Genomic DNA, 25,233 nt, shown 5'->3' on the forward strand with positions numbered 1-25,233 from the left:
TTTAGTCTAGAAAATGTAAATGTTCGAAGGAGTTTGGGAATATTAGATAATTGTGTTCTTTTTTAACATCTGAGTTGCCCATTTTGTTTGATTTTCATTTCTTGGCAATGTTTTTCCTTCTACTGATTTAATGTAGGAGGTTCTGATACGCCTGTTGCAAGCATGCTTCCCGGACAGCTGAAGCTTCAGTCTCTCAGAAAAGCTCCCGAACTTTTCCAAAGGCTCCGACTTCTCAGAGAAGCTTCCGAACTGTTCCAAAGGTTCCAAAGGCTCTGACTTCTCAAGAACACCACCCCTCTTTCATCAACAAAGCTTGATAATTTGTTTAATTTTTTTCTGGAAAAATTCCCGATTTTGATTTTTTTCAATTTTTGTTTTGTTTTGTTTTTGTTAATTGCAGCTGCCAGTAACAATTTTCCCAGTACACATGCCCTCGATGCAGCTCACGCTACTGTTCCCTGCACCGCTACAAGGTATGCATGCTGATTTGTCCATATTCTTATTTATTTTATTTTGTAATATTTAGCAAAATCGAACATTTGATCACCTTCTTTTGATTTTGGGTTTGGTGGGTTTGATGCGTACTGATAAATTTATTTGGTTTTGGTTGATCTGAAATTGGTGATTGCATAACACGTTGGAATGTGAATTTTCATGCGTTGTGTAATTCTGAGTCTCTGTTTGGATGCTTTAATATGTTGGATTACCTTAGATACTGGCCTTCCGTGACTCCCTTGATTTATGCATGATGGAACTAATTTACTTTAGAATAGATAATTTTTCTGGTCTTCTTACTTTTGTTGGAATGTTGTTAATGTAATCTGTTAATTTTGGATATTTGTTTGTCATGGATTCTGTAGAAATAGACTCCAGTTATGTCCTCTGGTTTTTTGATTTTTTTTCTCAATTAGGATTATTTCTTATCAATTTCCTTTGAGATTTGTGCATGTGTGTTTGTTAATGCTCATCGCTCGGTGAGGGTTTCAGGGATGGGGGGTCATACCGATAGACATAGAGATAGAGATAGAGATAGAGGGAGACAGAAAGGGAGAGATAGAGGGAGAAGGAGAGGGAGATGGAGAGAGAGATAGAGGGAGAGGGAGAGGGAGAGGGAGAGAGGGAGACAGATAGAGAAAGAGGGAGAGAGAGAGAGAGAGAGAGGGAGAGGGAGGAGTGGGGATCTCATCGCTATTGCTGCAGATCCTTGATTTCATGAGTGGGAGAGGGGGGACAGCTAGAGAAAAGCATGGGGGCCGTCGGGTTAGCTTAAGATTACAGAGAACAGCCTACTACATGGGGGAATAAATCTTTCTTATAGCATGCATATCCATGTATAGCAAGCAAAGTTTCACTTAGTTCGTTCTTAGGCACTAGACCGTCTTTCCTTTAGCTTATAATTAGCTGCTCATGAATTCTTGGCATCTTATTTTATTCTTCTTATTGGGGTGTTTTACAACACCGTAGATTTTTACAAGGAGCTTCCTTAGTTTGTTGTCAAGGCTGGTTCAATTTTAAGTAATATTTATGGTGTAGATTGGGAAAACAAACTTGTGGTATTAATTTTTCAGAGATAGTTTATGCTTGAAATTAGCCCTGTTTTTATATCTTCCAACATTCTGTTTTCTTGGAGTCACTGTGTGCTTGAAAACTGCTGAAACAACAATTGAACAGTTAATTTTTTTTTTTTTGTTAACTGCCGAAACAGGTGCTAGGCCTACAGGCCATATATTTTGCTACCTTAACTGCAAGGGCAAAATATGTCTGGACTGCATCTTGCTTTTGTTTCTTACGGAAATAGGCATCCTGCATTTTTTTTTTCTTTGAACATTAGTGCTTGAAAACTTAGCTGCTGAAACAAAAACAGAACACTTTTAATGTTTTTTGTTAACTGCTGAAACAGGCGGCTGGCCTGCAGGACATATTTTGCCATCTTAAATTCAGAGGCAATATATGTGTGAACTGCATGTTGCTTCTGTTTCTTGTGGAAACAGAGAATTTTTTGCAATCACATCTTTTGTAATCAAGAACGTTCAACTTCGTCCTGTTAATTGTACAATGTCTTTTCATATCAGTTATGTTGAATGTATACAAAAATCAAGATGCTTATCTTACCGACTCTTTTCACTCATCTATCCTTTTATTCATTCATGATTATGTTTAATTTATTCAGGTTAAGTGTGTCTTATTCATGCAGTTAAGATTGGTGCATTTAAGTCCCGTAGCAACGCGCGGGCATATTTTCTAGTAAGGACTAAGGGAAAACAAAATCAGATCGTTCACTTCCACCCATGCTCAACTCGTAATCTCAATTCCCAAACATCTCGTCTGCTATGGGGTTGGTCAGGATGGTAGTAAAAGTGCAGAAGGGTGGTTGCGGTTTGCTTCCTTCTATTTAATAAATTTTCTTTTATTAAATATATTTAAATAATTGAAAAATAGATGGGATAACAGGCTACAAAAGCAATACGAATATTGAATTTTGTGCTTCTCAGCGGTCAGTAATGGCTATGGGAAGGGGGAGGCTGTGCTGGTGAGTGGTGTCCGGGTGGTAATTGGAAGGGTACTTTGGTGATAATAGTGCGTTGGAAGATAGTGGGGTATTTTTCTTATTTTTTAGGGTACGTGGGATTATAATGTAAATATGACAATAAAGTGAGTCAAGTAGCACTCATTATTTTCTTCTCGTGTTTTTATGTCACAGCCTTAATCATTTTTTAGATTGGAAGTTTTATTTCTTATATGTGTTATTTTTTATTGATTTACATTTTTCTGTAAAAAGAAAGAGTAATTATTGTTTCTTATGAATCTCTAAAAAAGATTGAATGAAATGTCATTAATTGGCTAATAAAGACAAACATAAGAACTTAATTAGTCAAATCAAAAACACAAAAACTAAATTGGCTATATAGGCTATAACACCGGGACTATTTTAACATTTAAACCAATTCTTAAAGTAAGAATTTTATTTTTGTCGACTTAAAGTATGAATTGAAAGGTTGGAATCTTTTTGCCGACATTTATTTCTTTATGCGATTAATTAAAGTATAGTTGGTTACCAAGCACTAATTATTCAAGGTTTTTATTTTTTTTATTATTTTTTTAAATTTTAATATAACTTGCATTTCTAATAAGTATTGATTCTAAAATCACTGTAATGTAAAAATACTTCAATTTTTTTTAAAAGTATTTTCAAACGAGCCCTTATTTTTTGAGATCAGAGAGTCATCTAGACGAAGACAAGATTCCAAAATCCATAAAGCTTGATCCTCCAATGTCTTTCAGTTCTTTAATGAACCCAGTTTAACTCTGCAATTTTACCAAACAATCTAAAAAGTATGAACAAAAACTTCTGATTTAGGTAGACTATGACAAAAAAATCCATGGAAAAGAAATGTTCAAGAGACTCTTATAGTGAGACTCAGTGACACCTGTGGGATAGATAGATAAACACAATTAATTTGAATTAGAATATCAACAAAAAAAATGTGTTGCACTATAGGTAGACTGAAAAAGACAACCTATGATACATGTAGATAAACACAAATAATTTGAAATAGATTATCAATAACATGATATATATTGGTAGATAATACAATTTATCCATGATATGCTAGAATAAAAAAAATATAGAGGTAGATTAATAAAAGAAATATGATATATAAACACCAATAAAATCCATAGAAAAGTATAAACAAAAAGATGATACTGGGGGAGAAAAACATGAAGAAGAAAGAAAGATTTTTAGAACAGAAAAAAATAGAGAAACATGAACAACAAAAGGGAGAAAGCAGACAAGATTGGCTAATTTCTACAAATCAAACCTACAACATAAATTAGAGGTTGGACATCTTTGATCATCTATGCTGGGGAGCAGGAAGGAGGAAAAAAAACACGAGATAGAGAGAAAAAGAGAACGAAGAAATAAGAAACGTTTTGGAGCAGGAAAGAAATTTAGCAGGACAATAAAAATGAGTTGATGTGGATGATGAGTATCGGACCTAACTCAATACTCAAGCAAAATTGATGGGTGAGGACCAAGGAGGTGTAGATGGGGAAGGGGAGGGGGAGGATTTACTGTGTTTGTGTATGTAGGTGACCGGAGAGGGGGAGGATTTACTGTGTTTGTGTATGTAGGTGACACGTGGTCCGGTCTTTCTATCTCATAAATTCTCTTTGTATGAAAAAATTACTCTTCCAGTTTCTTGTGACATTACTCTTAAGTCTTAACTCTTCTATGTGATGCTGTCATCGTTGAAAGAACATTTTCGATTATGAAAATTTTAAAGGTCGATTAAGAGATTGAATGAAATCAATAGATAAATGATAGAACGGTTATTTTTATATAGAGAGATATTTGATAGTATTGGTAATAAAGTTGTTATGCAACGCTTTTAAAACATAAAAACACATTTAAAGATATTGTAATATGTTATATGAAAAACATTATATATTAATATATGAGTGTTTTATTTAGTATTTAGTACGTTCTTGAACTATTTAGTTCGTGACTTTGTTGAGAAGGCCCCATCAATACAGAACTCTAACTTGGTCCTATTTGTGTAGCCTTGCATAAAAAAATATGCAGGGGATCCATATCACATCAATATAGAACGATAAGGTGAGACCCTTTAATTGTTTTTCTCCTTCAAATAGAATAATCCAACTTGTTAGGAAAATTTTGTTTGTAATATAGTAATTGAGAGTGGCGTGCGGAGCGGAAACTCAATGTTTACTATGTTAAGAACCAATACGCTATGTTCTGGATGAGAATGACATCCATATCTTTATATTTCTATGATTAATAAGTAAAATCATGACTTTCGAGCTTGTTCATACTTTATATTTCTATGATTAATAAGTAAAACCATGACTTTCAAACTTGTTCCTCATTCTTATATTTCGACTGGTTCTATTCGTATACTAATTGGGATACAAGGATTTAATTGGGAATTGTTCTAATTTGGGAGGAAAAATAACGATACGTTGTTGGTTTTGATTATACTTATTAGAAATGGGCAAAAATATTGAAAAACTAAACCAAATCCAATGAAGTAAAAAAAACCAAAAAACCTAGTTGCCTAGAACGTCTAATTATTCATTAAATTGACTGAGTTAAAAAGAAAGTACAAATTCATAAGCATAACAAAACACTTACAAAACACAACTTGAACAACACTCAACCTTACTCAAATTTTGATGAATTTAGATACAAGAAATCTCACAGACACAATTAATTTGACTTAAAATGAGTCTATGTATTCTTTTTCTTTTGGGCAAATCACGAATAGACTCATTTACAGCCTACAGAATACTTTATGATCGTTCCAACACATTTCATTTTTCTTCTTCTTATTTATTTCCACCGAAGTACTCAACGCATTCTTCACTACACATTTGGAGAAACAAAGGCAAGGAACTCACCGTCGCCTTCAATTTTATCCAAGTCTTCTTCCTTCATGTTAATGTATGCTTCAATCCCACCACCAGACTTAGCGTCGATGAAAACAACCAAATTATTGAAAGTTAGGGCTGGCGAGCCAACCCAAGTAGGGTTTCCCCATCCAAAATCAGCTTCATACAGTGGAAACCTACACAGGCTGGTGAAGCTCATCGTTACCATCTCTCCTTTGAAGACATTATCGGAGCGCTGTTTGATGAAATCCAAATGCTCACTGCCCTTCTGCAATTTTTCAACGTAGTTTTTGTCGATTTTCTTCACTTGGTCTCTCACCTGCCTCACTAGGCCATAGCATTCCTCCCCGGTATCCAAAGACGGGATTGTCATTGCAATTCTGTATAGATTTCCAAATGAGTGTTCCGGCAATGGCGGATCAATCCTCGTACGAAGGTTTACTGCATGGACAATGGCGTAGAACCTCTTTGGTGCAATGTCTGACTTCACCTGAGTGGCAGCCATGAAGCGGTCCCATATGAAAGCGGATAAAGCCTCCACACGAGAAGGCGGCTTTTGGTGATTTTCTAAGCTCTTGCTGTGATCACCAGCACCATATTTTGTTTTGAGAGCCTCTATCTTTGAAGCCTCAAAGACAAACATTCTGGTTACAATGTTCTCCCTTGTGATGCCAATTCTTGGATTAAACCCAGATATGTTCTTTGGTGGGAAGAGTTTGGCTGATACAAATTGTGGGCACACTATATGATCACCTTGTTGTCTAGCAGTGGCTGCCCAAGTTTTGATGAAATTGAAAAACGATAATGCGTCCGCAATCTTATGGGAAATGCACATACCGAGAGCAATGCCACCACACTCAAAGATGTTGAGTTGGACACCGAAACAAATATCAGCAACTTCATCTACTTGGAATGGAATGAATTTGTTGAGTTCGATAGGAATTGGGTTTTGAATAACATCAGAAAGTTGGCACTTAACTCTAGTTTCCAAGTAGGGTATTCCCTGGTCATTGCAGTCTATGAACAAGTTGCCTTGGGCACGTCCGGCTAGCGGGTAGAATTGAGTCAAGACATTGGATAGGGATTTCTTAAGTTGATTGGATATTTCAACAATATCGAATTTTGTTTCGGGCTCTGATGAGGAATAGAATATGACCAAAGGATTATAGACCGGAGGAGATATCTGGTCGAGAAAGGAAAGCTGGTATGTGCGAAGGTGATCAGGAGTTGGAGAAGATGGTCTGATAATCTCCTTGGAGATTACTACAACTTCAACCTTCATGATATCTTGATAACAAAACAATAATGGTATAAGGAGCTGGAGTTGTGCTTCTATGGTGCTCTTCAACGAGACTTATATAGAGCTAAAAGCAACCGCATGCCAAAGTGGACAGGTAGAAAAGAGAGTGTAGTTAAGAAAGCAAAACACGTAATTGGCTCATGGATCTGATTATCTCCATGACAACATCCATTGTTTTGTTTAACTTGAAGATTAATGAATTGCACGAATCAGAGCCCGAAAATCGCGGAACATGACATTTTCTTAATTATCGTTAAAAATACTTAAGCCTTTTCTTTTCTTGAACTGAGGATTAGGTTTAAGTTTTCCAATGAGATAATAAGGATAGGATTTTCTGATATGTTGAAGCGTCTCAGTTTAAGCAAACAATATAATACATATATATTTAGTCCAACCTGTTATTTCTTGCAGAAATGCCTATGTGTTTCGTGTGAAGTTAAGGTGCGGCAGAATTCCACATGCTAACAAGTAAGGGCAAGAGATTATGAGAGGATTCTAATGCCTCATTTTCAGTTGTTATTTTTCAACTTAAAGTGCTTTCACATTTATTTTTATTTTTATTTTTTCCTTCAAAAGAAAGAAATTTTATTATATTCGAATAGAAATGTTTACATATGAAGCTAAAGTATTAAATAATCATTTTGGCTCAATACCATCCCAATTATGAAACCTCTCTTCTTGAGCAACAAAAGAAGCCACTAGTTGCGTTGCCTTGTTGCAAACACGAGGAGCGAAGATAAATTCCACTCACTTCAATTGCTGTTTCAAACACTGAACATCAAAGTGGATGCCTTCAATCACAACATCAAGTTGGGTTTCCTGTTAAACATATCTACTAGACATTTGGAGTCCGATTCTATTTGAACCACCACAGAGTCTTTATTAATTTAAGTGTTTTTCATATTCATTTTAAAACAACAATATTAATTAATCAGTTGCTATTTTTATGGAATCTCATCCCTTCCTCAATTTAAGGATTCAATTATCTAAATCATTTGTAACTTCATTTTATACAAAAATTGTTTTAACTAATACCTATAGAAGATGACATCATTAGTTTTTTTTTTTTCAAGAGTTTAGGTTACAAAAATATTCTTTATAGTAATAATTTTTACACACTTCTATCTCCTTTATCCATGTTGTTCCTTTCTCTCTTTCTCCTTTCAAGAAACATCGGTCCGATTTTTCCTTTTCTCCCATCTCTACTCATCTGCTAGCTACTTCCACGTTTTACACTTTATAATGGTAAAGTATACCGTGTAGTTTTCGCTTTCCATAGATGTCAACCGTGGCTCCATCTCTAGATGGCAGCATAGACTTGCTATTTCTAGAATTAAACCAGATCGGAACCCCGCGACTCAATTTGGTATTGAAAGCGTAAAACAATTTGAATCCATACTTGTCGAGAATGTCTCCACCTCCAACTGGTTCTGGTCCCAACCTCCTAAACCCGACTTGAACGCGTTGATCAGGCCTTACCCTTGTCGATACCGGCAAATTTCCAGTTATGGAACCTCCGTCCTCGAAGTTTTGGGATTCAGATTCAGGTTCGAAGAAGACCAGTCGGATTTATAACACAGAAAAAACAAATTATTCTTCCACAATCCTAAATCTTTTTACTGAGAGAACCACAAAGATATTCACTAGAGGTCTAGTTTTCCGGTGCTGGAATCTTGACTTAGATGGTTGAATCCTGGTGAAGTAGACGTCCGTAGAACTACAAGCACAGAGTAGAGATGAAATTCTATTTTAAGGACATTTCGGTACGCAAACCTCGATTTTCAGTTTGACTGTTTAATATTATTTTGTTTTGTTCATACTCTGTTAAATTATTTATTCGCATTTATTATTTATTTGTGTGGATGCAAATTTCTTTCTCCTTGATCTTGGACAAAATTGCACTTACAAAACAAATAACACCTTAAGTCAAGGCCAAAAACCTCATACGCTCATGATGATTTTTGGAGGGGGGGTTTAACCGAAGAACCTCCCCAAAGTTAAAATTTTGAGAGAAAGTTGTAATACCCTGAAAAATTTAAGATATATGATTATGTGGAATTTTTTTTGAAAGTGAAATGCCCTTATTTGGTTAAGGTAATTTTACGAGGACGTATTTTATCCTCGCATATTTTATCGTATTTCTTGACATATCTGGATGGAGGATGATTCCACGAGTGTATAAGCTAAAGCCGTTTGTGAGTCCGGATTATAACGGTATAGTTACAGATATTTGAAGTTGTTTTACTAACTATAGTTTTAATTTAATACTAGGTGGGAGTGAGAACCAATCAAGGGCTTGGATTCGGCCCAATCAATTAAAGGGGTTATGGGACCAATCAGATTATGAGAAGGGAGGCAGGAACCAATCAGGAAAAAAAAAAGGAGGGAAAGGAAAGAAGAAGGAGGGGGAAGAACCGGGTCACCCTTCGACTTGCACCTTTGACCCGTTTCCTCCATAATTTCCGATGGTTTTCCATCAGAGTTTCCACGAATTGGACCAAGCTACCATTCCCAAACATCATCTAGCCTTTCCCTCTTCCTTTTCCACCCCAGATTTAGAAGAAAATTGTTGTAAATGGGTGAAGAACCGTCGGTGGGTACGATGGGTTCGTGTGAGAAATCCCAAAATCCTGAAGCTATTCCCACCAATTACCACTGCCATTAGACTCCCCATAAGGCTTAGAACAAAGCCCAAGCCTTGATTGGGGCGGCGGAGCACTGGAGGTGGCGAATCGAGGTCACCTAATTTCTAGGGTTCTGGTGGTTTGTGACCAAATTCAGGTATTTTGAGGCTGAATTAGACCTCGGCCCTGGTATGAAAAATGTTTCTCTCCTTGATTTGTACATTCCTGCAAAATTTGATAATTTTTTGAAATAGTTGAAATTTTCAAGCGACTAGGGGCGGCCGACTGCCACGCACGGGCGCATGTGTGGCAGCGCGTGGCCAGTGAGCCAACGCCACCATTTTATGCATATTTCGATATATTGAAACCATATTTGATATGCATTTGGTATGACTCACTTGTTTGAACCTAGTTAGTGATTGTTAGTCACTTGAATGATTTTCCGAAATGAGTTAGACATTGAAATTGTGAACTACAAATGGCTTGATCCCTTTGTAGGGTATGTAGGCAGTCTAACGAGAAGGTTAGATGTAGCCATAATAAAATAATTGAGATTTAATCTTTTCTTGGAAATTGTCTAAGAAAAGGAATTTGGTGATCCTCTTCCGAAATAAATTTTGGGCCTATCTTAGTTTTTGCTTCCAAATATAAATTTTTGGGTCATTACAAGTGGTATCAAAGCGAACGATCCTACTTCCTAATTTGTTATATTCTTGAATTCTTATTGATGTGAAATATGATATGCAATGTGAATGCATTATTTCATAAATTTTGTGAACAATATGCTATGTGAATTATGATTTGCATTGATATTGCATTATTCATAATTTCTATGATCATTAATGTGAGATATATATGTGTTATGAATCTCGCACTGGTAAGAGGAGGAATATATAGATTCTCGTGTTTCATGATGTGAAATATGATTGCAGTGATATTGCAATATTTCATCAGTTTTATGCATCATAAGGCACATATGTGAATTGCATGTGCATTGTGAATGCATTATCTCAAAATTTGTGTGAATGAAGTGGCTTTCATGTGATATGCATGGTAAATGCATTATTTCACAATTTTGGTGAATGAGTTGGCATTCATGTGTTGTATATATGGTGCGACTCCATTGTGATTATGGAGTTCAGTTGGTGGGAATTATGATTTGCATTGTGATTGCATATTTCATGATTTCTATGAATATGTGAGATACATATATGTGTTGTGGATTATTCACGTGTGTTGTGGTGAGTACAGGTTCCTGTGGATTGTAAATGCAGGTTCCCTGGATGATTTTGATGACCTGAGAGTGAAAAGGACTGTGAGGTTTCCCTGGGTTTCGATCCCCTAAACCTTTAGAGGGTTTTATACGGTTGGGCTACTCCTGCGAGATAGTCTATGTGGTATAGCTGTTGGAAATAGACACTCCTAGATTGAGAGTTACTAGGAGTGAGGGGCACCATGCACTGCCTTGAGTTTTGATCCCCTAAACCTCTGGAGGCCTACACGGTTAGACTTGTACCATATCCTGTGGGGAGGGTACTTGGTTATGAGGTGTAGGATTAAATGGACACTATCGTTACCTTACTTCATGCTGTTGTAGTTAGATTGAAGTGAGGGTAATCGGTCGCGGGATCGATCATCAGATTGGATTATGTTGGCACACGAGTTCTGGGAGTGAATCGTGGTGACGGTTGTGTATAGCCAGTAATGGTAAGTGATTTTACCAGTGTGTGTGGTTTGAAATTCCCATGATTTGGCTGGAATTTCTTATATTTGATTTGCCAATCTAAATGGTTTGGCTTGAAAATTTGATAATTATTTGGCCAATGATGGTTTGGCTGTAATTCATGATAGTTGTTTTTCCGAGGATAGATATGGCAAAATTTTCTAATGTTTGATATCGTCAGTGATTGTGGCTAGAAATTTTGAGGAAGAATCGTGGTAACGGCTGCGTATAGCCAATGATGGTAAGTGGTTTTACCAATAATTGTGATTGGAAATTTCAATGATTTTGGGTGGAATTTCTAATATTTGATTTGCCAATTCTAAAAGTTTGGCTTGAAATTATGATATTTATTTAGCCACTGATGATTATGACTTGAAGTTTTGATATTTATTTGGCCGACGATGGTTAAGGCTGGGAATTTATGATAATTGTTTTGCCAATGATGAATATGGCAATGATGATAAGTAGTTTACCAATGATCGTGATTATGATGCTAGTATTTATCTAACCAACGGTAGATATGGTTGATAATCTTAGTATTTATTTAGGCCCCGAGGATTATGGCTTGATGTTTGGTATTATTTTTGCCAATGTGTATGGCTAAAATTTCTGATATTTGTTCTACCAATGAGCGTGGTAGGAAACCTGAGTATAGATGATTATTTCATGGAAGTATTTATTTCTTGAGCTTGAATAAAATCGTAGACTGAGGTTATGATTTTATTCACTATCAAAGGAGTGGTGGGAGTAATCCTAATTCCATTTTGTAAATCAATAGTAGAAATCTCGATGACGAGATTTATTTTAATGGGGGTCGAATGTAATACCCTGAAAAATTTAAAATATATGATTATGTGGAAATTTTTTTTTTGAAAGTGAAATGCCCTAATTTGGTTAAGGTAATTTTACAAGGACGTATTTTATCCTCACATATTTTATCGTATTTCTTGACATATTTGGATATAGGACGATTCCACGAGCGCATAGGCGAAAGCCGTTTGTGAGTTCGGATTATAACTGTATAGTTACGGACATTTGAAGTTATTTTACTAAACTGTAGTTTTAATTTAATTAAACTCCCACTAGGTGGGAGTGAGAATCAATCAAGGGCTTGGATTAGGCCCAATCAATTAAAGGGGTTATGGGACCAATCAGATTATGAGAAGGGAGGCAGGAACCAATCAGGGGAAAAAAAAGAAGGGATATGAGAGAAGGAGGGGGAAGAACCAGGTCACCCTTTGACCCGTTTCCTCCATAATTTTCGATGGTTTTCCATCAGATTTTCCATGAATTGGACCAAGCTACCATTCCCAACATCATCTAGCCCTTCCCTCTTCCTTTTCCACCCTAGATTTAGAAGAAAATTATTGTAAATGGGTGGAGAACCGTCGGTGGGTGCGACGAGTTCGTGCTAGAAATCCTAAAATCCTGAAGCTATTCCCACCAATTACCACCGCCATTAGACTTTCCTTGAGGCCTTGAACAAAGCTCAAGCTTGGTTGGGGCGGTGGAGCACCGGAGGTGGTGGATCGAGGTCACCCAATTTCTAGGGTTCCGGCGGTTTGTGGCCAAATTTAGGTATTTTCAGGCTGAATTAGACCTAGGCCCATGCTTGAAAAATGTTCATCTCCTTGAGTTGTACATTCTTGCAAAATTTGGTAATTTTTTGAAATAATTGAAATTTCTTGGCGAGTCGGGGCGGCCAACCGTCACACACAGCAGCACGTGCGGCAGTGCTTGGCCAGTGAGCCAACACTACCATTTTATGCGTATTTCGATATACTGAAACCATATTTGATATGCATTTGGTATGACTCACTTGTTTGAACCTAGTTAGTGATTGTTAGTCACTTGAATGATTTTCGGAAATGAGTTTTAAATTGAAATTGTGAACTACGAATGACTTGATCCCTTTGTAAGGTACATAGGCAGTCTAACGAGAAAGTTAGATGCAACCATAATAAAATAACTGAGATTTAATCTTTTCTTGGAAATTGTCTAAGAAAAGGAATTTGGTGATCATCTTTCGAAATAAATTTTAGGCCTATCTTAGTTTTTGCTTCCAAATATAAATTTTCGGGTCATTACAAAAATGTTTGAAGAATTTTGAGAATTTAGCAAGAGAATTATAATTGAGTTTTGGAAAGAATGAGGTAGCATTTATAGTGGTGTGGCTGGCCCTTTTAGGAGGAGGAGGACCGGCCACTTGGTTGGTATTTTGGGTGAGATTCATGATTTGTAGCTAATTAGGAATAATTGAATAATAAATCAATTAATTAGATAATTAATAGAATAATTTCCTAATTGATTAGCTAATTAATATAATAAAAGAGGAATGATTTGAGAGTTACCTTGTGGAGAGGATTTGATGAGGATGGATGAAATAGGTTTTGAATTATTACATATTTTGGGCACTTTTGACTTGGTTGAGGGATGATTGCCCACTGCTCGCGTGTAGGAATCCAGGTGTGCCTCAAAAGTAATTTTGTCCTTTTCACCCAAAAATCCATGTGTCGCCTTGTGATTATTTTTGGCTCCACAAATACCCCTACGCCTGTTGGGCTGCTCACAGGAAAGGGCATCATGTGTAGAGATCTCCAGCTTTGATGCAGATTCTCAGGTGGACTTGGAATTAGATTCTTCTAGGAAAGGGAAATAAATCACCTCCAAAGCCTATTTAAGTCTACCTTAAGTACCGTCTTCCTTTGATTTCTTTTTCTTCTATGTGCCGCATCGATGTAAGAAAACTTAATTCTCCTCATCTTCTTTTTTGGGTGGTGTTGCTACGGTGGTGCAGCACGTCGACTGGTAGGGGCCAGGAGTTGGCTTAGTATGTGCTAAGGAGGTGGCGTGGCATAGGCCACGGTTTGGGCTGCCTCGTCTAGGCTGCTTGCCAAAAATTAGGAAACTGCTTGAGTTTGATTTCTCAGCTGTTATAGATGAAGCAGTTGGATGAGTGAACTGTTAAGTGCAAAGTGGTTGCTACTCAATGACCATTCGCTGCCTAGTTGGTCTTTAAGCATTCGATCTTTTGAGCTATGTGGTCTTCTTGCACTAGAGAGCTTACCTAGATGGGTGTCGGGGAATTAGTTTACCCTCTTGCACTAGAGAGCAATTGGTTTACCCTTTTGCACTTGAGAGTAATTGGTTTACCCTTTCGCATTGGAAAGCAATTGGTTTACCCTCTCGCACTAGAGAGCAATTGGTTTACCCTTTCGCATTGAAGAGCAATTGGTTTACCTTCTCGCACTGAAGATCAATTGTTTTACCCTCTCGCACTAGAAAGCATACTCGCATAGGGGTTTAAGCAGTCGTTGTAGACAGGAATTGAGCCTGGCTAATGAATAACTTCTTGAATCTTCATTAAGAATACAGAAATGGATCAATTGTGCTAGAAGGTAGAAAGTGCATAACAAACTATATAATCCTCTGTTTGCAAGGTCTTGTTCGTCGAGTTGCTTGAGAGTTCAAACTTATTTGGAAAAGCCCTGATGGGGTTCAGGGGGTGATGGAGATTTCCCCTGCTTGTGTAGGCTGTGTCGTTGACCTGTTAAGATACTCATCATGCCGTCCCTCATTTATCAGTTTCTCAAGGTACTGCTTCCACTTCGGGTAGCCCTTGTTAGTATGGCCTGTCCTTGATGGAATGCTCAATACTTTGTCTGATCCAGCCTGGTAAGATCGCTCTTCATGGGTGGCGATAGCTCGAACCAGGGTTCATTCTTGAGCTTACGGAGAATTTGGCTGATTGGAATTGAGAACTTGGTGAATATTTCAGGTGTTGAGCCTTCTCTGGTCGGGGAACATTTCATACGCTTCTTTTTTTACTCGTTTTTGTTGGACTGCTTGGCCTCGTCCCGTAGTGTCTGCTTCTCCGCCAAAGCATACGAAGCTGCCAGGGTCAGTTCTTTTCCCATGATCAATTTTTCGAATAAAGGGTGTTTGGTGGGAAGCCCATTTCTGAATGCTGCCATTGCTATGTCTTCGTTGTAACCAACAATCTTGGCCTTCTCCGCTCTGAACTTCTTGACATAGTCACGAATTGTCCCAAGGGTCTTTTACAATGCTGAAGAGATGGTCGGATGTCCTTTTGATTGAGCGGTTAGACAAATACTCCTTAGTGAAAACTAAGGAAAGTTCGTTGAAACTCCGAATTGACTGTTGTGGTAGGGTGTGAAACCAGTCTTGCACCTCGCTTTGTAGATCATGGTACTGCGGTAATGCTTAAGATGTTGATCCGGATCTTCGTCTCCCTTGTACGGAGTAAAGTGAGGCATAGTGAACCCGCGAGGGGGACCTATCTGCTCGATCTCATTCGTGAATGGTGACATTCTTATGTTGGTCATGTCTTGTTGAAATGCATCGTCAGCAACCTCGTTGCATTGAAAATTATGCAATCATTTGGTCAGGAGCCTGTCAACTTTTTCTTGAGCTTGCCTCTGCTGGGGCAGTGGAACTTTCGGTTGCCCATGGTCGTGACCTATTGGCCTAGGCCACTCTTCCCTATGCTTGACTCGTTTATGTCGTGGTTGCGGTGCATATGGTACATTTCTGGCAAGCGAGCAGGCTGTTTGCAGGCTGCTGGTTGAACTTCAGTTGGATTGAGTGATTGCTTCTCTTTATCTGCTATTCTGCCTACTTCGATGTGAGGTGGAGAATGCTCCTTGCGAGCCTAGTTGTGAATGAACACTTCGCCTGGAAGGTTGTCCATGTTGGTAGTCGAAGTGTGACCTCAACCGTGAACGTATGCTCGTCCGTAGGCTTGATTAGGAGTGCACACTACTCCGCACCCTAAGACGAGAGTATACGATATCCCGAGGACCCAAGTGGGAACGTGAGCTGCTAGAACGCTCGGATCGTTGCTGGTTGATGGGCTGCTTACTAGGACACTGCTAGAGAGGTTCTTCGTCTACCTTTGTCCTACTTCGGGAAACCTCGTCAGGAGCACGTTGTATCTTGGTGCACCGCAATAGCTAATTCACCAAGGTCGTTTGCTGTGCAAAGGCCCTCGTCAACTCTATAACTTGTCGAGACAAGCGTTGTTCTCCATTTGGATTGGAAGAGCTTGGACGGAAAGCGTCTTATTGAGTAGCAGAAGTGTAGTGGACTCTGGGTGCGAGATTTGAGTTGGGAAATGTCAAATCCGTGGAGAAATGGGGTGAAAATGCCCCCAGTTCAATCGTCGGCCCATAAATTTGAAGCAGGGATGGTTGAACTAATCTTGGACCGATCTGGGCTGCTTGGAAGGCCATAAGAGCAGGTTGGGCCAAGGGAGCAGACTGGATCGCGCAAGTAAGCTGGGCCACGAGAATTGGCTAGGCCACGGGAGTAGGCGGACCGTAGGAATAGGCTGGACCGCCGAAGTAGGCTGGCCCACAAGAGCATATTGGACCGCGGGAGCAGGTTGGGCCACGGGAGTGGGCTACTCGGCATGTGGCGCACGTGGGTGCCAGGCTAGGGCTTGCGTTATTAGGGCAGCGACTTAGGCTTGTTGCTGCAAACTGGCGTAAGCTTAAGCTAGTGGTTGCCTCGCTGCCCTTTACTTACCATGGGCTTGCTTCCATGGAGCTGGCTCACTCCCCATTGCCACGGTAGTCCCCGTGGTTGCCATAGTGGTGGTGCTCCTTGGTGGTAAAGTTGCTCATCTTGCCATCGTGTTGAGCCTTGTGGATCGTCGTGGTGGGGCTACGTCTCGTCCTCCATCATTTGATCTGGATCTTTGAACATATGAAGTTTCGTTCATCGAGGTTTCCGAATCCCTTGCCATTGTACTTTTCTTTTACGTTTTACCAAAGAATTTTTAGAAATAAAAATTCTAAGAATAAGAACGTATGAAAAATCTACAAATGAAAAAGAAAATGAAAAACCTTCGATGCGAGAGTCTTCTATGAGTGTGTGACTCAACTCTCAATGAAAGCACCAATTTGTGGATGCAAATTTCTTCCTCCTTGATCTTGGACAAAATTGCACCTACAAAACAAATAACACCTTAGGTTAAGGCCAAGATCCTCACGTGCACACGATGAATTTTTGGGGGGAGGGGGGCTTTGGTTGAAGAACCTTCGATAGGGAAAAGTGTTTGGAAAATTTTGAGAATTTAGCAAGAGAATTGGAAATGAGTCTTAGAGAGAATGAGATAGTATTTATAAGGGTGTGTCTGGCCCTTTTAGGAGGAGGAGGATTGGCCACTTGGTTGGTATTTTAGGTGAGATTCATGATTTGTAGCTAATTAGGAATAATTGAATAATAAACCAATTAATTAGTTAATTAATAGAATAATTTCCCAACTGATTAGCTAATTAATATAATAAAAGAATAATGATTTGGGAGTTATCTTGTGGAGAGGATTTGATGAGGATGAATGAAATAGGTTTTGAATTATTACCTATTTTGGGCACTTTTGACTTGGTTGAGGGATGATTACCCATTACTCGCATGTAGGAATCCATGTATGCCTCAAGGGTAATTTTGTCCTTTTGACCCAAAAATCCATGTGTCGCCTTGTGATTATTTTTAGCCCCATAATTAGCATATAAATTTATCATTAATTGTTGATATTTATGCAACAACAGAGTTACGGTTGGGAAAGCCAACGAAAGCAAGTGCGTGCAAGTGTGCTGTGTGTGTATACTCAGTTTCTAGTTTGGGCTCCCTTTGTTTGAGGATTTAGTGACGCCGAGTTAAAAGGGTGTTTGTCTATTTGCTAGGAACTAGGATTCTCTCATTTTTTCTTTCCATCTCCTTTCCTCCTCTTTTCTCACATTCTCTATTTTGTCCTTCTCTTTTCTTATAAAATTAATATAAGATGTTGACGTGGCTTAACCGTGACCGTTCAAATAGGAGGAGAGGAAAAAAGAGGAAAAAAAAAAAAAAAAAAAGAGAGAATCTTACTCCATTTGCTAGATTGTCAGACCACTTCCGGACTGCTATAAATGAAACATACATATTCCATTTACAACATTACTTGTGTAGAGGAGTGTAGCAGCTTGACAGAAACCTCCTTTTTCATTAGTCTCACATGATTGATTGATGCTGCTATCTATGTACCCCAAAATGGTACTTTCCTTTACTGTTTTGTGTTCCTGAGTTTCCCATCTTTTCTTTTCATTTCTCTGATTGTACATAACAGATTGGTACACCCAAATCAATGCCGATCATCAAAGGAACCACATTAGATATTCTTATATGTAATGGCCAATACCACTCCGAATTGGGGAGCAGCACACTAAACTGGAAACTGAATCAGTTTTCCGATGCTTGGTGTGTGTGTGTGGCAACTGTAAATTCATCCAGTATTATATTCAGTGTTGGGATCATTGATCTTGAAGATGGTTTTCGTGATACTTGGTTTGTTACTGTTTCTGTTCTTTTTCAGTAACGAAATTGTGAATTTAACATTGAGGTTGTCGGTAAAGAATAAAAAGTAAATAATATCAGGTGAAGTGGGATTAAGCAAGCATCTTACATGTATTTGAAACTATTTCTACAAAAATGATTGAGGATATGCAGAACTAATTCTAGAGATAAAGGTTGCAAACTGATTCAACATATAATTTCGAAAGCGATCCTACAAAAATGGTCAAGGAGGAGTTGAGTTGATGGCATCCATTATTTTTTTTGAAGTTGTGTAGGCTGGGCCGGTACAAAAATAATTGTTAGGGGTTCGGCTGTTATTTTAAGAAATTATTTCTATGAGTTTGGGCTGGGCTTTAGGTATTTTGTGTTTTTATCTTTCCTTAAAATGTTTAAAACTCAATAGTTCATATTGCATATATTTTTGTCTCTATATGTAAAGCTTCGTTTTTTCTTCATTGTTGTACCTACTTTCGTTAATGATTAGTTCTCACTAGCAAGCTTGCCCTCGCGGTGCTGCGGGTTTTGAAACTGTATAAAACATGTAGAAAGAGGCAAAGAGGCAGGTGTTATTCATTTGATCTCTCAAAGATTGATATTATTGCAACACATTCCAAATGGAATTTAAAAAAAAACATAAACCTTCACTTCCTATGAACCATCACCAGAATTCTTCTCTGAACAATCATCAAGGGAACATCCTTTCTACTTTTTTCATAACTTCCTAACCATGCTCAGAAAGATTAGGATTCAACAATCATCAAAGGAATATCCTTCGGATGATTCAAATATTTAAGCATGAGCACACACCTCATCTTCAGATTCAGAGCTCTTTTTAGATCCAGAGCTGCTAGTATATGCCTTCTTCACAGCCACTGATGAGCCTTTCTTTGCAACTGTGCATGCTTTTTGCGCAGTAACCTTTGCAGGGGTTTCCTGTGGACACAAAAGTTGAGGATCACTATCGACCAAAAGGTATCTTTCTTAATCTAACAAAGAATAAATACACAACACAATGTATCCCAAATATACAGATATGAGTGACTCAATCTTCAGGTGAATGCCCCATGCAACAACCCCAACCGAAAAAAAAAATTATGGCACCAGATTGGAAAACCAAAAACTCACATCATCATCTTCCGAATCATCGCTACTCTCATCTGAGCTTTCAGCTGAGACTTCTTTCTTCTTTGTAGCAGCAATTGGGCCATTCTTAGCAGCTACCTTAGATTTAGAAGCCTTAAACCAAACAGTAACACACACTTAGAAATAACCATTATTTTCAAAATCACAAATCAAACACAAAAAATTAGTGATAGCATATGTGCATTAGTAGCTTTCTTAGCTTCAGCAATCCCATTTTTATCAAAATGGGCCCATCAAAATAGATAAAATGATTGTGTCGTCAATTTTCCTCAAAATAGATGAATAACAGAAGTACATTTCTCCACCATTTAAGTGTGATAAACAGAGAGGCTAACAGAAACTAACAGAACAGAGAAAGACTAACAGAAACTGCAGTGTAGCAAGGCCGGACATCAATTTCTCCACCATCATGCATTCAAGAAGTAATTCATGGTAAAAGTATATCAAAGGTAATCATATGATCCTTGTACATATATGTCCTCAAACTATAGAACCACACAAATGAATGTGATATCTAACCTGAAGCCGCCGCTTGGAAGTTTCATTTGCTGCAAAAATTTGTAGAGTTCGCCTCACCACCAAGGAGTTATAAGTGCATTAACTGCAGCATAAGTTGTTGTAAGATGTGGCATCTGGGAAATCAAAGAACGCGCTGTCAATTGTAAATCAAAGAACACACTATCAATTGTAAGGAAAATAATGCAAAGCACTATCTAATAGAGTAGATAAGTAATGTTGTATAAGCCTAGTCAAGCTATCACAACTAACATTAACTGAGTTAAACAAAGATATATGGACACTGGCTAAGCCAAAACGGCAGATAGTGAGACCAATTTACTTGCCTGTCCCTTGTCCGCCGCCATATCCACCCTCTGAGGCATGGAAGCAAAACACTACTTCATGAAAATCTAAAGATACCATTTCACACTAACAAAACAATAAAGATCACTTTTTTGTTGTTGTTCTTAGTGGTTAAAAGAAAATATATAAATGACTAACAATCCGGATCTTTTTTTTTAGATTGACAGGCCAACTTTATTTTTCAAAAAGAAAAAAAACTCAATGGTCATTGTTTGTTATAAGAAAAGGAAAAGAGAAAAAGTGGTGTAGTCGTCATCTTTGTTAATCTTTGAGATTCTCTGGACCATGTTGGGGGGAGGATTTTGTAGCCATCATCTTTGTTAGTCGCATCTTCTTCTAAATTGTCTTTAGAATGATTAACTTGAATACAATTCTGCAAAACTACAAATGGATGGACACAGCCTGATCCCTTTTCTTCCACTGTGCTTTTAAGATAACAGAGAAAAGCCTCTGAAAACTGAAGTCCATAGGGCCCACTTTGTAAGTCGGCTTTGCAGGGGCATTTCAGTGCCTTGTGAGCCTTGGCAAGAAACTCATTTCCATCAGTATTTCATCAATATAGAAAGGCAAAAGCTTGATGCAGGCCCATAAATCAAAAGAAAACAGAAATCTTTCATTGCACAGAAAAAAAAGGCTAAAAAACAATGTGAGTCACAAAATATATGAAACCTAGATCAAACATCTTGATAAAACCTAAGAATAACTCCACAAATTTCTGAGTTGTAAAAAAAAATTCAGAATCCCGAATCAAATTTCTTGATAAACTTTAAAAACCCCAATTCAGATGAGGAAAATACATGAGGGACTAATTTTAGCCATATTAGTTGTTTGCATTAGGTTTTGAGAAACTCAAGTAAGGAACAGAAAATGAAATCAGATAAGTAATGTTATATTCAAAAGATGAACACTAAACGTATGATAAAGATGATAATGAAATTGAATTATGGGTTCCTACCGTGCCCTTTGTGAAATGTCCTTAGTTGAGCAAAATATTCAGATATTTTCCTGATAGGCTTCCACCTACAAAGGTAAAAGCAGAACATCAAAAATCATGCAAGCGTCCCTGTAGAACCTTTCCAACTGATGAAAAATAAGGGAAGAGATCAAGACTGACCTGCTCAGCCAAAAACTCGATTTCAACAAAATCTATTAATTGCACATCTTTGTTCTTCTCAGCAACCTGTTAGTCGTAAATTCAAGGATGAACATAGTATAGTAAGATTGTTAATTCACAACACGAACCAATCGATGGTACAAAATATAATCACCTAAGCCCAATCATCTTATATTAAAAAGACATCATACAATAACAATGAATGTTTTACAGTGTGCAAGTGAAGCAGCTTTCATTTGCTAATTTCTCAAGTGATAATGCAAGCTCGATTGCCGGATAAAAACATAAGGACCAAGAAGACATCAAATCCAATGCAGACAGCAGATAAAATTGAACCCAAAAGGCAAAAGCTTTCTCTAACAAATAGAAACATATAAGGAGTCGTTTGGGATATAGATATTGGTGGACCTGGAAGAATAGAGACGCACTGAGTAGGAGAGAGCAAAGAGAGATAGTGGAATTTTGGAGGAATACTGGACGACGACGAACTGCGCAGCCATAGCTGTTGATGGCGGTGATTCCGCTGCGAGAGACAGTTCGAAAAAAAGTAATCAATAAATCTTACAGAACTGTAATAATTCAGTCATGAGCTTCGAATCATTGACATTTCAATTATAAGGATTCATAATTTAAATTTTAAGATAGTATTAACGGTTTACAAAATTAGAAGGGTACAAAGCCATTAACAATTATGTAACTCAAACTCTTCATACCTAGACTTTGCTCACTACAATCTCTATTTTAATCTTAGCGGCAAAGTTATCTTCATATCTCATTACTTCACTCTTCTTTCTTCTTCGTTACCAAAATGATTTTCTTCATGTACTATATGATCTATTCAGCTATTCTCCTCAGACAACAAATTGATAACTGGGAAGAAAGAAGAAAACATGCATCAATAAAATTTCGAATTTTTAACCACCTCTAATTTATAATTAATCTAAGTAAATACACAGCAACCACAACAATAAGAACTTTCAAATAGAAAAGTATCTATTAACAACCATGCAGAGGATCTTCCTAGATCCAACTTCCCACAGCCCTATGTCCCCCATATTGGTACCAACTGAAGCATATACAGAGATCAATCAACAGTCAATTATGAGCAGCAAGCATCTAGGGAAAAACTGTAGAGCCGAATGTATACAAATAAATATAAGGAGCTACTTAAAAAATACAACCCAAGAAGCAACGTTTGCTGTGAAGGATGAAAATCCATGCTCATGGGAATTGAGCCCTGATTCAAAGTCCGTGTGACATTCTTAGGCAAGTCATCAGGTGCATTCAAAGCTTGCCCTGGACATGTTACTGGCCACATGTTAACAGGGAGATTAATCCTAATCCCTGATTTCCTGGTATTCCTGTACAAACTGATTATGGCCTGATTTTTTTAAAATCATTCCATAAGCTGCAACCACAACACAACCACAGCAATAAGAACTTTCATCAGTTGAATCTAAGCTTGCAAAATGCATTCCATGAGCTGCAAAACACAAATGCAACTGACTACTATGCATACCTTTGAATTTTTCAGATGTTTCTTCAGATATAGTTCATTGGAATCCAGTGTAGGTGGTGGTGCTAAAAGCATACATGTTATTTGCTTCTTCCAATTTCTACATAAACACAAATTAACAGATTAATCTCCCAATTACAATACGTAGCATGAAATAACAAAAACAGCCAATATAATCTGGTGCGTTAAATGCTTTGCCCTCCCTCATTTTATACATCGTGGGAAAATATCAAACCCAAACAGAAGTCCTCTGAAACTCCGATTTCAATATAATCAAACACAAACAAAATACCAACTCAACTCTGATTATAAAAAAACTAAACTAAACTATAAATTGAAACTTTCAATAGAATAACCCTAGAATTTTAAATTACTTACCTTGAGAACAGAGGGTTTTGCAACCTACAAACAAACATCCAAATTTTGAAAAACCTACGAACCCAAAATCACAAAAACACCAAAACTAAAACACGGAATCACATTTTCTCAGCCACCGAGCAAAAAATTACGAATCCAAAACTAAAATATAAAAAAAAATCCCAAAAACTTAGTGCTGCATGAAGTCCGTACCTTGGATTTTGAGGAAAGGAATATGGGTTACGACGGATCGGCAACGTTTGAGAGCGAGAGAGACTGAACGCTTGAGAGTGAGAGAGGCGAGTTTGAGAACGGCGGAAGCAGAAATTTGAGAAAGAGAGAGAGGGAACGGATGGAAAAACCATGAAGATGCACTGGAAGTGGAAGGTCCAGCGATATGATGAACGGACGCAGGAGTGGAGAGTTCTAGAGGCATCCACAAAGCGGAATCAAAATCGTCTCGTGTACAGAGCACAGTTTTTCCTTTTTGGATTTCGTTTCTGAGGAAGGAGTCGAGAGACTTCTATTGGCAATCCAGGGTCAAAACCGTCATTTTACTGTGTAATTGACAGAAAAAGTAAGACTTAAAGAACAACTGAAGGGCAAAATGGAAACAACACTGGCGAAGGAACAGTAAAAAGGACACAAAGGGAATTAAACAGAAAGTTAGGCTTTTAGTATATATATAATATAATTTGTTATTTTTCTCTCTAGAAATTCAAGTATTATTGAATTGAAAATGTACCATTGTTTTTTGAAAATAAACATTGATATGTACTAGCACGATTTTTCTCAAATTAAAATGTACCCATGTTAAATTAAAACATATTCATACCTAATGCTTACTAAATTGAAATTGTACAATACCGAATTGACATGTACCCATATTGGCTTGAAACATACTGATAGGTTTTAGAGATATACATAACTTGCCGTTAGCTTTTGCATACCAAAATTTTGATAATATAAACATACCAGTAGCTTGATATGCATCTAAACGAAAATTAAATAACATATACTAATTTGTACCCAAATTTGGATTACTTAACGTACCAATGATGTACCAAATTATGGGTCCGTTATTTTTTAATATATATGGGCATGTATATATATCATGTATGTAATATCATGTGAGAATTTATCATTTGGAGTACATTGGTAAGTTTAAAATATCACTGTTTGTTTGTTTTAAAAAAAAACCATCGCGTTTTTGTACTCACAATTCAACCCTTTTTTTTGTTATTATAGAATTTTCTTTTAAATATTGAATTAACAGGACATAAATTAACAATATATTCTTGTGCAAGATTTTAGGAGTTTGTTATATATTGGACTTAATTTGTAACTTAAATTACTTAATTATAATAACAATTTGTGTAATTTGAAATTAATAAATTAATTAACTAATTGAAATTAATTAATAAATTAATTAAAATTGTAGAAAACTGGCTCAGTGGTAAGGGCATGGACTACGGTTCCCCAATAAATAAATAAAAGTGGGATGTCTCGGGTTCAATGCTCCGAGCTAGTCTTGGTTGTAGCCATGGGTAATGTGAAATTCCCCATAGCCTCTTCGCATCCAGAAGGAGTGGATAACCGCGGCTTATCACCAGTTGTCCCCTTTTTTAAGAATTTTTTTTTTTATAGAATAGTAGTTTGATCAAATCTCTAAAAGCCTTAGATGTTTGGTTTGAGAAATTAATTCAAAAACCAAGAATCTAGATCAAAATGCCCCAACCATATGTATATTAGGCGAGACTTAGTACATATTGTCATATTGATCAATATGGACTTGTCATGACATGAGTGCTGATACAAATAAAGTGT

General features: G+C 37.4%; 2 protein-coding genes across 14 annotated transcripts; both read right to left on the reverse strand.

Moving 5' to 3' along the window:
• Positions 1–5,074: 5,074 nt before the first annotated feature.
• On the reverse strand, positions 5,075–6,855 carry LOC137738127 (stemmadenine O-acetyltransferase). The gene has a single exon (XM_068477753.2). The coding sequence runs from the start codon at positions 6,692–6,694 to the stop codon at positions 5,387–5,389; it is 1,308 nt and encodes a 435-aa protein (XP_068333854.1). The 5' UTR covers positions 6,695–6,855; the 3' UTR covers positions 5,075–5,386.
• Positions 6,856–19,030: 12,175 nt separating this feature from the next.
• Positions 19,031–24,045, reverse strand: LOC137737963 (uncharacterized). 13 transcript variants are annotated; one of them, XM_088683480.1, is made up of 13 exons: positions 23,620–24,045; positions 23,428–23,481; positions 23,053–23,149; positions 22,715–22,941; positions 22,538–22,599; positions 22,247–22,403; positions 21,942–22,056; positions 21,534–21,599; positions 21,375–21,439; positions 20,401–20,430; positions 20,078–20,210; positions 19,541–19,651; positions 19,031–19,348 (listed from the first exon to the last, which is right to left on the reverse strand). In XM_088683480.1, the coding sequence occupies exons 1-4, from the start codon at positions 23,769–23,771 to the stop codon at positions 22,930–22,932; spliced, it is 315 nt and encodes a 104-aa protein (XP_088539606.1). In that variant the 5' UTR covers positions 23,772–24,045; the 3' UTR covers positions 19,031–19,348; positions 19,541–19,651; positions 20,078–20,210; positions 20,401–20,430; positions 21,375–21,439; positions 21,534–21,599; positions 21,942–22,056; positions 22,247–22,403; positions 22,538–22,599; positions 22,715–22,929. The 13 variants fall into 13 exon arrangements, 12 of the variants coding, with proteins under 12 accessions (XP_088539606.1, XP_088539611.1, XP_088539609.1 ...); XM_088683485.1 differs by lacking the exon at positions 22,247–22,403; XM_088683483.1 differs by having other exon boundaries at positions 21,962–22,056; positions 22,538–22,941.
• Positions 24,046–25,233: the final 1,188 nt, after the last annotated feature.

Source organism: Pyrus communis, chromosome 13, assembly GCF_041283825.1.
Source record: "Pyrus communis isolate YQ-2024b chromosome 13, ASM4128382v1, whole genome shotgun sequence".
Taxonomy (NCBI): domain Eukaryota; kingdom Viridiplantae; phylum Streptophyta; class Magnoliopsida; order Rosales; family Rosaceae; genus Pyrus; species Pyrus communis.